Here is a 17,156-nt window from a genome sequence, read left to right on the forward strand (position 1 = left end):
AGGACGTATTGTTTCTCCATTTCCTTGGATATCTGCAACAAAAACCAAACATTTCAAATGTTGAGCATCTCTCAATCAGATGTGATTGTATATATATATATATATATATATATATATATATATATATATATATATATATATATATATATATATATATATTTTTTTTTTTTTTATGTAAGATTGAATGTATACATAAATAGACTTAGGTGAACACATTTGGACAGGTTGTAAACTTTGTTTTATTTTCAGTCAGTTTAACAGCTCTTGTTTAAAAGTACAGAACAAACATTTCTGCCGCTCATCAACGTCAGCTCTGCATTTCACAATGCTCGATTCAGACTTCCTAGACTTCAAAGAACACACCGTTGTCGTCTACACCCTTCAAGGGATTGGGACAGCTATTGAGTGCTTTCATGAAGTATTTCATGCACATGTTTTGAATTTTTGGATCTTCTTTGATTTCTGATTCTACTTACAGTTTTACGCTTTGACTTTGCCAACTGGTTTATATGTGTTGATCTTTGCAATGCCATTGTACCACTATGTCGAATATAAAGCGGATCTTCTCTCTAATTCAGTTATGCAGTGTACTGATTAGATAACAACTAATTCCCTAACATCATTTTCATGCCTAATCACATTTGCATCACTCCAAAGAGGAAACATTGCAGACATACCACAGTTAATTAACAAACACAACAAACCGAGGCTCATTGTGGGAGGTTAGCAAAGGCGGATGTGCTTCTGTAGTGTCTGCTTGTGATGGTGATGTGACAGAAACAGGGCCGTGTGCTGCCCCAGGCGAACAAGACTGGAGCAAGGCCAAATGTTCACATTCCTCCTACTGTTTTCCTGCTTTATAAGCTTCTGGGCACTGATCTGAGATCAGTTTGATATGGTTGGCCAGGGCACGGCGGCCAAAAGAGCAGCTCAGAGAGAGAGAAAGCTCTCACACACCCTTCACTCAAACAACATTTCCCCACCTCTCTTTTTCTCTACCTCGTCCACTTTTGTGTGCAGGATTGAGGGCAGAAACGCTCCAGACGCTCTCAATTTAACAGAATAGCTCTTTTCTTTCCACCTGAGCACTTGTTTTTCTCTGGGCAAACAGACGAGCTGTGTGGCCACAGGAATTCTAGGTCACAGGGATTCCTCCGGCTAAGATGACTTGTGATAGTTTACCTGTGATAGTTTCATTTCCTCTTCAGCAATGAGATCTGTGGCATTGATTTTAAGAGGAACTTGAGTACAGTAAATGGGACGTTTGCCTTTTTAAGCTATAGGGGGAACATTGAGTTCTTTTTGGAAATTATGGGGTTGTTGTCAGTCAAGCAGAATGCCCTCCTGCTGGTGGCTACTTTTTTTGGGATGTGCCACTTTTCCGATGGGGGATGCTCTGGTAGATGCTGTCAAGGCAGTGATTTCACCTGCTTTACCACAGACTGGAGGATGGACCATGTTTATGGGACATGCTATTGTGATGAGAAGTGTTTAAAGACTAAAGATTGTTGCTTTGATTACCCAGCAGAGTGCCCAGGTAAGTGGTCAATTTGGACCATATCATTAGTCTTAATCCTTAAACATATTTTCCTTGTATGCATTTGCAAAATGAGTCTTATACAGTCTGACGCAAAGCATGCTGGGAGCTAGAAAACAGCCCGTTTAAGTTCAGCTTAATATAATTACATTCTGAGTTCATGTAACTTGTTTCTATTATATACAGTTGAACTTAGAATTATTAGCCCCCCTTTGAATTATTATTATTATTTTTTGAAATTATGTTTTATAGAGCAAGAAAATTTTCATAGTATGTCTGAAATTATTTTTTCTTCTAGAGAAAGTCTTATTTGGTTTATTTCAGCTGGAGTAAAAGCAGTTTTTAATCTTTTTCAAAAACATTTTATGGTCAAAATTGTTAGCCCCTTTAAGCTCTATTTTTTACGATAGTCTAAAGAACAAACCATTATTATATAATAACTTGGTTAATTACCCTAACCTGCCTAGTTAACCTAATTTACCTAATTAAGCCTTTGGTAACACTTTATTTTGATGGTCCATTTGAGTATTAGTAGACTGTCTGCTTAATATCTGTTGATACTGCTCCTTTAACAGACATTTAACTGACTATAAGAAACATTGCAAGTCCATGTCAACTTACCCAAACCCTAACCCCAACCCTAATTTTTTCACATGTAGATGCAATGTAACTTAATTCAACAAACGGACCATCAGAATAAAGTGTGACTAAGCCTTCAAATGTCACTTTAAGCTATATAGAAGTGTCTTGAAAAATATCTAGCTAAATATTATTTACTGTCATCATGTCAAAGATAAAATAAATCAGTTATTAGAAATGAGTTATTAAAACTATTATGTTTAGAAATGTTTTGAGAAAATTGGGGAAAAAAATAAACAGGGTGGGTAATAGTTTAGGGGGGCTAATAATTCTGACTTGAAATGTACATAAAAGAACCTCATTTTGTTAAATTAATTGCACATTGCATTTAGTTTCTCTTTGATGGTACATCAAATTTGATTTGATGGCAGACTATCTAAAGAATGGCAGCTAAATGTGGGTTACTCAAGACAATAATTTATCTAAATCTAACAAAAAGAGGTATATAAAGGTATAAAATAAACAAGACAAGGTGAATGTAATCTAGAAACATACAATCCTAAAACTTTACAAGTAGGCTGTTTTCTTGCTGCCCTGTTAGGGAATGACTTTGCAGAAGCGTTCCAGGTACTTTACAAGATTTCAGAGAGACACCTGACGCAGCATAAAATATTTATTGATCAAAAATCATTTGTCAGCTTTGGTCATATTATTTTGTAATTTTACCTAAACATTCCTCAAAAAAATAAAAAAATCATGTTTCAATGCACAAAACAAGTGGCTTATTAAAAAGATGAACAAGACAATAATATTTTAATAATGGCAGCTGTTAAGTCTGTATAAACCCCAAAAAAAAAAAGAAAGAGACATTTATGTGTGTGTTACGTATGTGTGTTTTATGTTTAACACCACACAAATGAAAATAGAGGCAGTTCAGTTACCTGGAAAAGCAATTAATATTGTTTCCATAATGACAGCAAAATGAAAGAATTATCTGCCGACTGTACAGCAAGATTGACAATCAGAATCAATTAGATTTATAGTTTCGTTTTAGTAAATAATTCAGTCCAGAATCCAATATTTAAATAACAAGGCATGATAAGATGAAATGCCACAGGTTGAAATTGCTGACTGAAAGAATTTGCCTTCATATCCTAGACTGCATGTCAGGTTTAGTGGGTGTTGTGTTTTCTCACATTAGTGGCTCTGTATTTAATACAGTACTAAAAAAATATACCATGCACTCAAAAAAAAAATATATATATATATATTTTGCTCATTGAAACTACTGTTTTAAAATTAGCTGAAACAACACAATTCTTGAGATTTCATTGGAACATCTTAATTGTGAGTTCAATCCACATACATTTTGCCAAAAGTGTTAAGTTAACTTAATCAATTTGTGTTGGGACAACATGAATTAATTCTGTGGAACCCTATATTTTTACAGTGTGTACGTAATAAATTTGGCCCCCAAAAACCTTAAGAATTTTGTTGTTTCAACTCATTTTGAATAAGTTGTTTGAACAAGCAGCAAAAGCCAGTTTTGAGTGTGTGCAACTTAAGTGTGTTGAACTTGCCTAGTTAATCTATAAACTAAGTTAGCCCTTTAAATAGCACTTTAAGCTGATTATCAGTATCTTGTAAAATAGTAATATATTATATACTGTTGTCTTTTTAAAAACAAAAATTTATATTAGTTGTTAGAAATTGATTAAAACTATTATGTTAAAACATTAAAAATCTTCTCTCCATTGGTATATGTTATAGGTAAATAAATTGGGATAATATTTTTTTCTTTAGCTGTATGTGTAAAAACTGATAGATAAGAAACGTATAAATCTGTAGTGGGCCCTGGCACCTAGATATACAGTGTATCTGGAAAGTATTCATAGCGCTTTTTTTGTTACAGCATTATTCCAAAATTGATAAAATATATTGATTCTTCGCTGAAATCTCTGCTGCTCTGAAAATTACAAAGAGCACAGTGGCCTCCATCATCCATAAGTGTAAGATGTTTGGAACCATCGGGACTCTTCTTAGAGCTGGCCGGCCATCTAAGCTGAGTGATCAGGGGAAAAGGACCTTAGTCAGGAATGTGATCAATAACCCAATGGTCACTCTGTCTGAGCTCCAGCATTCTGTGGAGAGAGGAGAACCTTACAGGCGTAACGTTTTGAGAAAACTAGGCACCACTCATAACCAGGCTAATACCATCCCCACAGTGAAGCTTGGTGGTACCAGCATCGTATTGTGGGAATGTTTTTTAGCAGCAGGAACTGGAAGACTACTCAGGATAGAGGGAAAGATGAATGCAGCAATGTACAGAGACATCCTGAATGAAAACCAGCTTCAGAGTGCTTTTGACATCAGACTGGGTTGATGGTTTGTCTTTCAGCAGGACAATTACCCAAAGCACACTGCCAAAATAACAATGAAGTGGCTTCACCACAACTCGATGAATGTCCTTGAGTGGCCCAGCCCAGAGCTATATCCTATTGAACATCTGAAAATGGTTGTACACTGTCACTTCCCATCCAACCTGATTGAGCTTGAGAGGTACTGCAAAGTGTAATGGGCAAAAATTCCCAAAGACAGGTGTGCCAAGCTTGTGGCATTATATTCGAAAAGACTTGAGGCTGTAATTGATGCCAAACGTGCATCAACAAAGTATTTAGCAAAGGACGTACATGTGATTTTTCAGGGTTTTTTTTATTACATTTGCAACAATCTCAAAAAATATTTTTTTACATTTACATTATGGGGTATTGTGTGTAGAATTTTGAGGAAATAAATTAATTTAATCCATTTTGGAATAAGACTGTAACATTAAAAAATGTGGAAAAAGTGAAGCAATATGAATACTTTCCGGATGCACTGTATGTATCCACTACAATATGTTGTTGATCTGTATAAATTGTAGTCACCTTACTCCCACATCTGACCCGTGTGTTGTGTTTTTAGCCCAGCCGTGTGTAGTGAGTGAGTGGAGTAACTGGAGTGGGTGTGCACAGCCTTGCCAGCCCTCATTCAGAGTCCGGAGACGCAACGTTGAGAGACTGCCCCAAAACAACGGAGAGGCCTGTCTGAGTCTGGAAGAGCAGGCCGGATGCATGGAGTATCAGGACCACCAGGGCCAGTTCTGTTCTCAGACACAAGGTAGACTACTGTATGAAACTGAGTAAACATGACTCATATCTTTTCAAACATTTTTTACAGTCTTTTCCTTTTCTGTTGTTCTTAGTACGTTATGTACAGAACAGTCAAGCTTTAACTGGCACGTGAATTAAAAAAATGTAGATGTTAGTTACAGTATGTTCGTTTTAAGGACATATATTAGCTAGTGTGCTCCAAAACAGTGACAAAACTCATGTTTAGAAAATAAAAAACTCACATAAAAATCCAAAGTTTGCAATTTGCCACTTCCGCATAAATGGATCAACAATTTTTTTCACGTCACTTCATACTTTAGTTTCTCATTAAGTGTTGACCAATCAAATGCTGTGTAGTATCTGACATGCCCCACCCCCTTCAAGACGCTTCACATTTGGTTTTTATTTGATGCTCTTGATCTCAACAGCTCTCACTATGCCCTATTCTTTCTTTATTTTTCAGTTGAGATGACGTCAAACATCGAATAAAAATGCAAATTTTAAAGCACTTCACAAGACCTTTAAATTCATCATTAAACCAAAATGTACTCTTATTTTTATAGACTTTGTCAGGCTTGTTATAAGCTAACTATCTGTGCACTTCATTTGTTTGTAACAATTCATTAACGAGGCAAGGCAGTGGCGCAGTAGGTAGTGCTGTCGCCTCACAGCAAGAGGGTCGATGGGTCGCTGGTTCGAACCTCGGCTCAGTTTCCTCCGGGTGCTCCGGTTTCCCCCACAGTCCAATGACATGCAGTACAGGTGAATTGGGTAGACTAAATTGTCCGTAGTGTATGAGTCTTTGTGTGTGAATGTTTCCCAGAGATGGGTTGTGGCTGGAAGGGCATCCGCTGCGTAAAAAAAACTTGCTGGATAAGTTGGCGGTTCATTCCGCTGTGGCGACTTGGGATTAATAAATGGACTAAGCCGATAAGACAATGAATGATTGAATACATTAACGAGTTGCTGACGGTGACCCGAGTTCAATTCCCAGCTTGTGGTTCTTTACCGATCCTTCTTCTTTCTTTGCTTCCAATGTCCTATCATAATAAAGGTAAAAAAAGTACACCCGAGAGAGTGTAACACACTGCAATTTAAGAAAGCGCATGCAACTACACAAAACACCAGCAAATAAACAAACGATCTTCATCAATTTGAGAGAACACGTGTTACAAATTGGTCACAACACAAATAACTGAAAAAACGCACTACGTCCCCTAGAAACATTTCCGTTGTGTTACGTGGATATTTGCAAGTGTTGTGACTGATTTGCCGCGTGTTACTTCAGTTGTTTGTGTTGTGACCAATTTGCTCTAGTATGCTGTTAAATTGATGAAGATCGCTTTTTTATTTGCTGGTGTTTTTTGTAATTGCATGTGTTTTCTTAAATTGCAGCGCGTTAAGCTCTCTTGGCCACTGTAGAAAAGCCCTAAAAATATATTAGTACATTAGTTAAAGCCAGTAGTGTTTTTTTGCCCAACAAGATTATGACTTACACAATTTCTTAATTACTTCAATTGTGTCTGAAATATGGTCCAGAGTCAGAAAAATGTATAGATATTTTTTAAAAGACTTTGTGTCGATTAAATTAGAACAAAATCATTCATTAATATATACAGCATTAGCAACATTTTGAATAACTTTAGAATAATTAATTGTGTCTGCAGTTACTTGTGAACTTATAGTAATAACTAATACTGCAAATGCTAACGCTAACACATTTTCCCAATGATGGAAGAATCTGGTGCTTCAGTCACAAATCCAGAAGCTTTTGCCCTTGATGGTTTACAGTTAATCAGTTAGTTGTTGTTTTTTAAATAAAAACTAAAGAGAGATTGTGTTGGATTCTTTCCAGGAGCAGCATTTATAACCACAATGGAGTACAGCAAAGGCAGAACACATGAATTGTATGGGGCCCCTGTGGATGCTGGGTACGTATCATCGTAGATTAAGCAAACACAAAGACACTGCTCATTATGAGAATTCAGGATAGGAAGCACTCAATTCAGCAAGTAGCCCTACATCAAAATTTTGTATTTCCCAGAAAGACCTTTTAACTTAATTTCGATATTTAGTAAAGTTAACAGAGAGAGGATGTTTGTTTCTGGTTTGTAGAGTCTGTGTTAATGATACCTAATGCTATCATAATGTTTTACAAGTTTTTGGTTTGTGGAATGTTAGTCATCTAACATCTTTTCTTTTTTCCTTCAATATCATTCACCCTTAGTCCGTATACTCAGTATGCCTTCGCACTAAATTTAATCTTTTTTAGTGTATAATTTAAAAAGTAAAATAATACATACACAATTTTATAGCAAAACAAGAACCTAAAAATAACCGTGAGGGAACATTAAACTACAACAACAACAAAACTGTAAAAAAAATATTTAAAGGTTCACAAAATCCTCAAGTACTTTTTTTGAGATTTAACAGATTTGTGTGTGTTGAGCATCAGTTAAGAGACTGTTAGCATCTGTTAGCTTTAATTGTGGGAAAAATTGTGGATAAAAAATTTCTGGATATTTTTGAGCTTTTGACAGCTAATTTCAGCTTCCGGGTTTAAAATGATTTTTGGGGCAGGATCAAAATCGGCGACGGAGCGCAGAACCAGCAAAGAGCCAGCTTTTTAATTATTTATGACTGCAGGTGCTTTTCGAAAGCAAGGCAGACCTGCCAGTGCCAAGCCCAAGCTGTGAGAAAAGTACTCACAGCACACAGTATTTAGCTGTTCATGAAGGTGTTTGTTTCCATGATCCACAGGGTTTGTTGCACGTTTTTCCCTGCGATCCTGTCAGGGCAGATACAGCAAAGCTGTTTGTGTCCATCAAGCATTTTTGCCGGGAGAGCTGCACGAGAATTGGAAAATGGCAGACGTTGTCTTTTATCAGGAGTTCGTTCACATTTAGACACATTGCCATGCTGCTGTGTTTGCCTAAATCCTCTAGATTACCATCTGGGCTAATGGTTAAAATAGACAGGTCAAGAGACCTGCTGCACTGAGTCTGCATTCAGACCTATGATTCAGACCTAGGGATTGAGGGAAAAGTCCTCATTTATAGAGTTTATTTCACACGATTATCTTTACAATAATATAAATTGTGGTTATGTGTATATGGAATTATGAATAACAAATGTAGCAGGGCATTACATTACTATTTATTTCTTTGCATTTTTACTTTGTAAACTGTAAAATCATGCGTCTTCTCACAGTTTGCGTCTAATTTTTTGAGCCGACTGACAACAGTTGTTCGCTCCCCTCCTTCTCCCCTGCTGGCCACGTGCACTCCTGCCCTTTACTGGCGGAGCTCCACGCCCATTATCATGCATCTTTTGAAAAAAATCTGAGGTAGACTTGAACCGAAAGTGGGGGATGTCATAGCCCTTTAAGAAATCACCAAATGGGAACCAAAAATTGTGTTAGGGGTATTTTATATTTTGAGTTTATTACATAAAACCTTATTACATAAATACTTTTGACATAAAATGTAGATTAATCAAAATATGTAGAAATATAACCTTTGTATTGTATTGTAGCTAATACTGTATTTTGTTGGTCCTTTTAAGAGATTCTCATGACTACAACTATATTTTTATAACTCTTTATTTCATTGATCCCCCAGATAGACAATCCTCTAATTTTACTACCAAAACCCTAAGAGTAGTAATACTCAGCAAATATTGTAATGATAAAAAGCTGACATGTTACAAGTAAACAGAAAGCCTTAAGAGAAACATTAAAATATGTCTTGATAATAACATTAAACTTTTTATTTAGCATATTAATCCCTCATCTATTCTGCATCCCTCTCTATTCTGCCGCTCTATTCTGCCGCCTAGTTTCTTCAAAACGAAGATAGCTGTTATATGGAACTTATAGTGGCTTAGGAATCGTCTGATTGGTAAACGAGAAACTGAATAATGCAGGGCCAGCTGCAAGCAATCATAAGCACATGATCCTCTCGAAATTAGTTTATAAATAAACTTCGCTTATTTAATTCACCTAAACTGCACAGAAATGCCAACTGGGACTCAAACATCCAACATTCTTGCTGTTGTGAAGCAGTTTTAAGAAGTCATCATTTACTTCTTACAAAGTATTTTGCAGTATTTTAAAAACACAAAAATACAACATACTAAAGTATTTTGATACAAAACATCAACCCCTTTTCATCTTCCCAATCAAACACAAATTCATTCATTGATTCATTTTCTTTTCGGCTTAGTCCCTTTTAATCTGGGGTTGCCCCAGTGGAATAAACCGCCAATTTATCCAGAACATGTTTTATGCAGCGGATGTCCTTCCAGCTGCAACCCATCTGTAAGGAACATCCATACATTCTCATGCACTCATACACTATGGACAATTTAGCCTACCCAATTCACCTGTACCACATGTCTTAGGACTGTGGGGGAAACCGGAGCATGCATAGGAAACCCACGTGAACGAAGGGAGAACATGCAAACTCATGCAATCTTTTTGCCGTGAGGCGACAGCACTACCTACTGCTCCACTGCGTCGCCAAACACAAAATTACAAAATAGTGTTTTGTATTTAAAATACTTATTTGAAATATATGTATCATAAATACTGCCCATCCCTAGTTATATCTAACAATGTGACTTTATTTCTTATAACTTTGTCTCACATTTTCTATAATAGACATTTAGGTAACCCTTTATTTTAAAGCAGAATACACGCTATTACCAAACCATTACTTAAGACTTTTCACTCATTAAACAACTAATTTGCTACTTAATAATAGTTAGTAACGTAGTTAGGTTTAGGTATTTGGTTGGATTAGGGATGTTGGATAACACCATACTTTATAACAGAGATGCCCAAACTAAGGCCCACTTGCCAAAGTTGGCCTTTTGTGTCCTTTGATTTGACCCGCCGGAGGGAAAATGATTGGGTTGGACAAAGCCTTTAACAGAGATTCTCATTTCTATTTTAATGTAATCTTTTGTTTGTTTATTGCTTGTTTTATTATTAAGCTACAAAAACACAAAATGAAATTAAATAATTCAAATAAATGTTGTAAATGAATCAGATTTTTAAAAATTCATGTTCTGTCACTTAATGAATAGGAGACACAGCATAAGACATCAGTGTGCAAATCAAGGCAAAGGCAGATTCAGCATTACTAGTGTATTCAGCATTGAACTCCATTGTATTATAAATTGATTTTTGCTTATTTTTATTGTAATAAGATCATTTTTTTAAGTTTATAAAGTTCAATGCATTAGTTTATATGGTTGAACTTTTTTTTTTTATATTATGAAATAAATGAGAAAATACCCCATGGGAACTGTAATGTAATGTAATCCAGTTTGCTATATTTACTTTCGGCCCACAGCTCTTAAACAAGCTTGGATTTTGGCCCTTCATAAGAAAAAGTTTGGGCACCCCTGCTTTATAAATACTAATAAACAGTCAATATCTTAATATTAAGTAGGTAATAATAGAGTGAATGGAGACTGTTACGGGTTTTCTATTGATGCTCTACAGTTTCTGTATGGAGTTCAAGATGGAGTCTCTGACAGCTCAGTGTATGGGGGAGAACAGACCTTATGCCCGCTGGATGCAGTATTTGAGGGAAGGATACACCGTCTGTGTGGCCTGCCAACCTCCTGCCAATCACAGCTGGGGCTGTCAAGGAGATGGTAACCTGGCGGAAAGGTAGAGTTCCCATAATGCCACAGTGTTAGAGGAGCCATTTTTAATGCAGCTTTAGGCCTATATTTAAAATTGACTGTAAGGTTGAGGTCTTTGCACATTAAATCTGCACTCGCTTTGATTGTTATCACTCGATTGAATGGCTGTTATCAGTGGTCATCAGCTGATAGATATGAACCATGTTGCAATATCAACCATTTCCATGCGTTTTCAATTTGAAAGGGTTTTCTTCAATGTCAAAATATAATGATAGATTTGATGAACAGAATCATTGGTATCCTCAATGCAATGCGAGAATTATCCTGTCAATTCTCCAGTCCTCTGGTGGCTGCACCCAAACATACTTCCTCTTCCATGAACGTTCGAGGTTACAGAAGTAATCCTTCGTTCCCTGAGGAGGGGAACGGAAGTGCTATAAGTGGATTTGATCTTGGAAAATCCACGTATGGGAGGATTCGGTTCAGAAGCCGCTTGTCTGAAAGAGTATTGAACGGGCCAATGAAAGCAATTAATTCGCAGCGTAAGCTTGCGCAGGTGTGCTTGATTGCCAATTATCCCAGTATATAAGCACACCTGGTGCGAGCAAACGCCATCCTTTTAAGCTGAAGAGACTTTTAAACAGCTAAGGGACAGTCATTATGGAGTATAGCATTTCCGTTCCCCTTTTCGGGGAACGAAGGGTTACTTCTGTAACCTCGAACGTTCCCCTTCGGTTGGGGAACTTCAGTGCTATAAGTGGATTTGATCTTGGAAAATCCACGTATTTGAGAACTATGGAAAACGCCATAATGACTGCACCTCACCAACACCCCTTGATGAGAAGGTAGTCAAGCAAGCGTGACGCACCCACATCATGGGAGGCGCGGTCCTCCAACGTGTCCCTGGCCCTAATTTATCCCACTTCAACAGAAGTTTTACGGATTTAGATATATTTTTTGGGAAGTCGTGAGCGTCTAGATAATTCTAGGAAAATACAACAGCACATTGGGAAGCGTGCAATCCCGATAGGGAGGACGCTGCGGAGGCCATCCGCTAACCAAGGGGGGAGATAAGATGACAGAATTTACATATGGACTAGCCCTAAGAAGGTGGAGTGCGCATTGAAAAAGTGGTTAGCGGAGAGGGAAGACACAGGTCCACCCAGAGGGGGTACTTAACCGTGGCGGAATAAGCATACGGGATCGCCTAGTGGGGATCACGCATAGCAGGCACCTATACCCAAGACGCGGGCTGACCAGCGGGCAGACCAACAACGTAGTGGGCCAGCAAGTGACTCCTCTGCTGAGTCAGTGCTAAGGGCCACGGAGGAATCTGCAGGGCTCACCTGACGGGGAACTTTACTGACAGATAAAAAGGCGCACGTATCTCTGCTTTAGGGAGAATGGCGCAGCAACCGTGTTTCAACGCCCTACCGAGTTGTTTCCTCAATCACCAAAGGGTTACCTAATACCCTTGAGGAAACCGGCTCCACTCACAGATTGTAAAACCTTGCAAATGTGTTGGGTTTCGCCCAACCCGCAGGTCTACAAATGTCTGTTAGAGAGGCGCCGCGTGCACAAGCCCAAGAGGATGCAATGCTCCGAGTGGAGTGTGCACGCACTCCCGGGGGACACGGCTCACCTCTGCTCGAATAAGCGAGTGAAATGGAATCCACAATCCAGTGGAATAATATTTTTTCGATACAGCACTTCCCTGCTGCCGACCGCCATAACAGACAAAGAGCTGCTCAGATGATCTAAATTGCTGAGTACGGTCCACATAATTGTGCAGGGCGCGAACTCGACAAAGTAAGGAAAGGGCTGGGTCTGCCTCCTCCAGGGGCAGCGCTTGCAGGTTCACTACCTGATCTCTAAAGGGGGTGGTAGGAACCTTGGGCACATAACTCGGGCGGGGTCTCAGGATAACGTGAGAGTAATCCGGCCCGAATTCCAGGCACGAGTCACTGAGCGAAAATGCCTCCAGGTCCCCGACCCTCTTGATGGAGGCCAACGCGACCAGCAGAGCTGTCTTCAGGGACAGAAATCTTAGAGATACTGAATCGAGTGGTCCAAAGGGATCTGCGCGTAAACTCGTGAGAACGAGGGCAAGATCCCAAGAGGGCATTAGAGAGGGGCGGGATGGATTAATTCGCCTAGCACCTCTGAGGAACCGGATGATGAGGTTGTGCTTTCCCACGGTGCCGCCAGCTACCGCGTTATGATAAGCGGAGATGGCGGCCACGTAAACCTTGAGAGTGGAGGGCGACAGCCTGCTGTCCAGCTTCTTTTGGAGAAAAGAGAGCACAACACTGATCTGGCAATTTCGGGGGTTTTCTCTGCAAGAGACGCACCATTCAGTGAATAGACTCCACTTCAGGGCGTAGGCGCGCCTCATGGAGGGGGCTCTAGCCTGAGTGATGGTATTAACCACCGCACTCGGTAGGTAACCTAAGTCTTCCTCGCGTCTAGGGACCACACGTGGAGGTTTCAAAGATCGGGGCGAGGGTGCCAGATGGTGCCCTGTCCCTGAGAGAGTAGGTCCTCTCTCAAAGGGATCTGCCAGGGGAGGGCCCTCGCGAGGAGGGAGAGCTCTGATATCCAGGTCCGGTTTGGCCAGAGGGGCGCAACTAGCAGAACCTGTTCCTCGTCCTCCCTGACCTTGCACAGAAACTGCGCGAGCAGGCTCACTGGGGGAAACACATACTTGCGCATGCCCCGAGGCCAGCTGTGAGCCAGTGCATCCGTGCCGAGAGAGGGAAAAAAACAACTGGCAATAAGCGTTTTCGGGGGAAGCAAACAGATTTATCTGGGCCTCCCTGAATCGTGTTGGAAGCATCTGTTGAAATAACAACATGGCTGGATGCCTGTGCTAGAGGCACACCGGCCTGTAGGAACAAGGGGTCGTTCCAAGGGCTGAGGGCGCGGCGTCACAGCGCAGTAACAGACTCGGTGTGTGCCTGCGTGCCATGCTGGACTCGATCGTGAAGCCAGTGCTTGAATGGTCTCATATGGAGCAATCCGAGCGGCGTGACGGCGGCTGCAGATGCCATATGCCCCAGGAGCCTCTGAAAGAACTTCAGTGGGACCACTAGTTTGCTGTCAAGCTCTCTCAGACAGCCCAGCAACAGGCGAGCACGTTCCCCGGAGAGGTGTGCTACCATGGTGACCGAGTCCAGCTCCATCCCAAGAAAAGAGATCCTCTGCACGGGGGCGAGTTTGCTCTTTTCTCGGTTGACCTGAAGCCCCAATAGGCGGAGATGCCGAAGCACCTTGTCTCTGTCCATAATCAATTGCTCCCGCGAGTGGGCTAAAATCAGCCAGTCGTCGAGATAATTGAGTATGCAGATGCCCGCGAGTCGAAGGGGCGCTAAGGCACCCTCTGTGAGTTTGGTGAGGACCCGTGGAGACCGAGAGAGCCCGAAGGGGAGGACCTTGTATTGCCACGCTCGACCTTCGAACGCAAACCGCAGAAACTGGTGGTGGCAAGGGAAGAATGGAGACATGGAAGTACGCGTCCTTCAGGTCTATGGCTGCAAACCATTCCCGAGGGCGAGCGCATTGGAGAATGCGCCTCTGCGTGAACATTCTGAACGGCAGCTTGTGCAGACAGCGTTTCAAAACTCGCAGATCTAAGATTGGTCATGACCCACCGCTCATTTTGGGGACAGGGGCGGACAGGGGGTTGACCCTGGTGAAATACACGCCTGTGAACTTCGTGAACTGAATCGCGTAAACGAGTCTGATTGTGCGTATGAGCCACCGCGAGGGGCTGGCCAGCGCTAACCAGGCAGGCAGAGCCCTCGCTAATGGAGTCATCGCTACAATCGCTGACGTACCAGTGGTGGGGCAGCGCGGAGTAGGTGTGCTGATCCGGGAAGCTCGAGGGTCCCGCGGAAGAGCTGGAGGAGAGCGATTCGCTCTGGCTCCGCACCCTGACTCCGGAGAGGGGGCTGGAGGGCTGAGGGAAAGGAGACCGTCCCCCCAGCGCTCGTGAGCCACTGGCGAAGCACGTAGAACCTGCAAGCCTGAAGGCAGCGCGTCCCGGACTGGCAAGGTTCATGCTGTCACATCCGGGGAAGGGGAAAAGTGCTCTTTCATTGATGTTTTGGTGCCACTGAAAAGTACCGTTGGAATCAGGGCCCCGCCCTCCAGCGGGGAAAAAGCAAGTTTCCTCTTCTCCGGATGGCCTGTTTCAGGGACGCTTCGCGGTCCATTTACCGGACTTAACGGCGCCCTGGGCAGGGGGGGCTGGCTGCCTTCGAGGTGTACACCGCGCTCGTTGGCGGGCGCCCTCGGCGAGGAGCAGTGGAGGTGGATGGCTCGGCGGGTGGAGCGGGCTTGTGGCTGCGCCGATAGATGACATTACCCATCGCATCGGACTGCTCTTTCACCGCCTTGAAATCCTGGGTGAATTCACTGACGGTGTCGCCGAACAGGCCAACCTGGGATATGGGCGAGTCAAGAAAGCGAACTTTATCAACATCGCGCATATCGGCCAGGTTTAGCCAAAGGTGGCGTTCCTGAACCACAAGTGTGGACATCGTCCTCCCCAGTGCACACGCGGCAGACTTAGTAGTCCGAAGAGCATAGTCGGTCGCGGTGCGCAACTCATGTAGTAAGCCTGGGTTAGACCCGCCCTCGTGCAGCTCGGCCAGCGCCTGCACTTGGTAGCGCTGGTAGGTGGCCATCGCGTGCAAGGCGGAAGCAGCCTGGCCCGCAGCCTTATAAGCTCTGGCTCTGAGGGAGGCAGACAACCTACAGGCTTTGGACGGGAGACGGGGCGGACCCAGCCACGTAGGGGCAACACGCGGACAAAGATTGACCGCGATAGCGCGCTCCACTGACGGGATCGCCTCATACCTCGGTGAGGGCAGAGGGATATGCAGCACTGGCAGAGAAAGGTGCCCTCCAAGACTGCGTGAGCCTACTGTGCACTTCCGGGAAGAAGGGGACGAGAGGCTTCGAAGGCTTCGCCTTCTAGTCCTCCACGTAGCACCCATCTAGTCGGTCCGGCCACGGAGCTGGGGGATGAACCAGCTCCAACCCCACGGCCGAAGCAGCCCGGGAAAGCACGGCTAACATGTCCGCTTCAGGATCTGATTTGACGGTGCTCACCTGCCCGGAGGGGATAGCGGGTCAGGATCTCCGTCGGACAGTGAAAGCCCACCCTCAGATGTCGCGGAGGACATCTTATCTCCGGTGTCAGCGAGCGTGAGAGCTACCATCTGGTTAGACGGATCACTCCCACTGCCCGAAGCTTGGATGGAGCACTTTGAGGAACGTGAGGTCCGCGAGCCCTTGGGCGGCGGATTATCTCCCGCTGGAACTCTCAGATCTGCCCGAGCGCCCGCTGCAGAGCAGGAGGCAACTGGGGTGGCTCGCTCTCTTTTGAAAGTTAGCCGCGATCTTAGCTGTGCAATGATCATGGCATCGCAGTGACGACATGAACCGCCCGCGAGCACCAAATTAACATGCTGGACCCCCAAACATGTAATGCAGTGATCGTGTCCATCATCCGGAGCCAGGAAACCCCCGCATCTAGAAACGCACAGTCGGAGCGCCATCCTGAAAAGGACGTGCTGCACGACTGTGTTGCTCTTTTAGGAAAGTTTGCAACAATACGCACCGCTCTGGAGAACCAGACCCAAAGAACCGCAGGCAAGGGAGAAACTCAGCTCGACCGTCTGCCTCCGCGAAAACCCACTCTGGACTGGGAGACACTCGTTCGCTCTGAAGTCGCTGAATCAGCAAGAGGAACCCCCATCGACTCGATCAGAAAGTCTCTGAAGCGAAAAGGATGGCGTTTGCTCGCTCCAGGTGTGCTTATATGCTGGGATAATGAAGCACACCTGCACAAGCTTTCGCTGCCAATTCATTGCTTTCATTGGCCCGTTCAATACTCTTTCAGACAAGCGGCTTCTAAACCGAATCCTCCCATACGTGGATTTTCCCAAGATCAAATCCACTTATAGCACTGAAGTTCCCCAACCGAAGGGGAACTCTCAGCACAACATTAAAAGATTAAAAGAATAAGACTTTTCTACTGCAAGTATTCTATGTTCAGTTTCGACTTCTCTGCTCACATGAAGTTTAGCTGCAGAACTAAAGTTAATTTTAGTCATTCAGGTCATTGCAGTTTTATCAGCTCCATCCACTTCTGGAAAAATGCTTCAATAATATGCAAGACGTATTACACTTAGAGAAGAAGTGTGGTTAATATATCACGTTAAGCA

General features: G+C 42.6%; 1 protein-coding gene across 2 annotated transcripts in view; it reads left to right on the plus strand.

The window, feature by feature from the left end:
- The first annotated feature begins 241 nt into the window (after positions 1 to 241).
- sbspon (somatomedin B and thrombospondin type 1 domain containing) overlaps positions 242 to 17,156 on the plus strand; it is a 28,210-nt gene continuing 11,295 nt past the window's right edge. The window contains exons 1-5 of one of the 2 annotated variants that reach the window (XR_015524835.1): positions 888 to 1,537; positions 5,081 to 5,275; positions 7,124 to 7,199; positions 10,778 to 11,275; positions 16,904 to 17,156. The exon at positions 16,904 to 17,156 is cut by the window's right edge and continues 673 nt beyond it. Coding sequence is in view for 1 of the 2 variants with exons in the window: in XM_087309354.1 (XP_087165480.1) it covers positions 1,312 to 1,537; positions 5,081 to 5,275; positions 7,124 to 7,199; positions 10,778 to 10,948 (668 nt within the window). In the remaining variant the exon portion in view is untranslated. Of the gene's footprint in view, positions 1,538 to 5,080; positions 5,276 to 7,123; positions 7,200 to 10,777; positions 11,276 to 16,903 lie in introns of both variants that reach the window. The other variant, XM_087309354.1, reaches the window with a different exon arrangement.

The sequence above is a fragment of the Danio rerio genome, chromosome 24 (genome assembly GCF_052040795.2).
Source record: "Danio rerio strain M-AB ecotype USA chromosome 24, GRCz13ab, whole genome shotgun sequence".
NCBI lineage: Eukaryota > Metazoa > Chordata > Actinopteri > Cypriniformes > Danionidae > Danio > Danio rerio.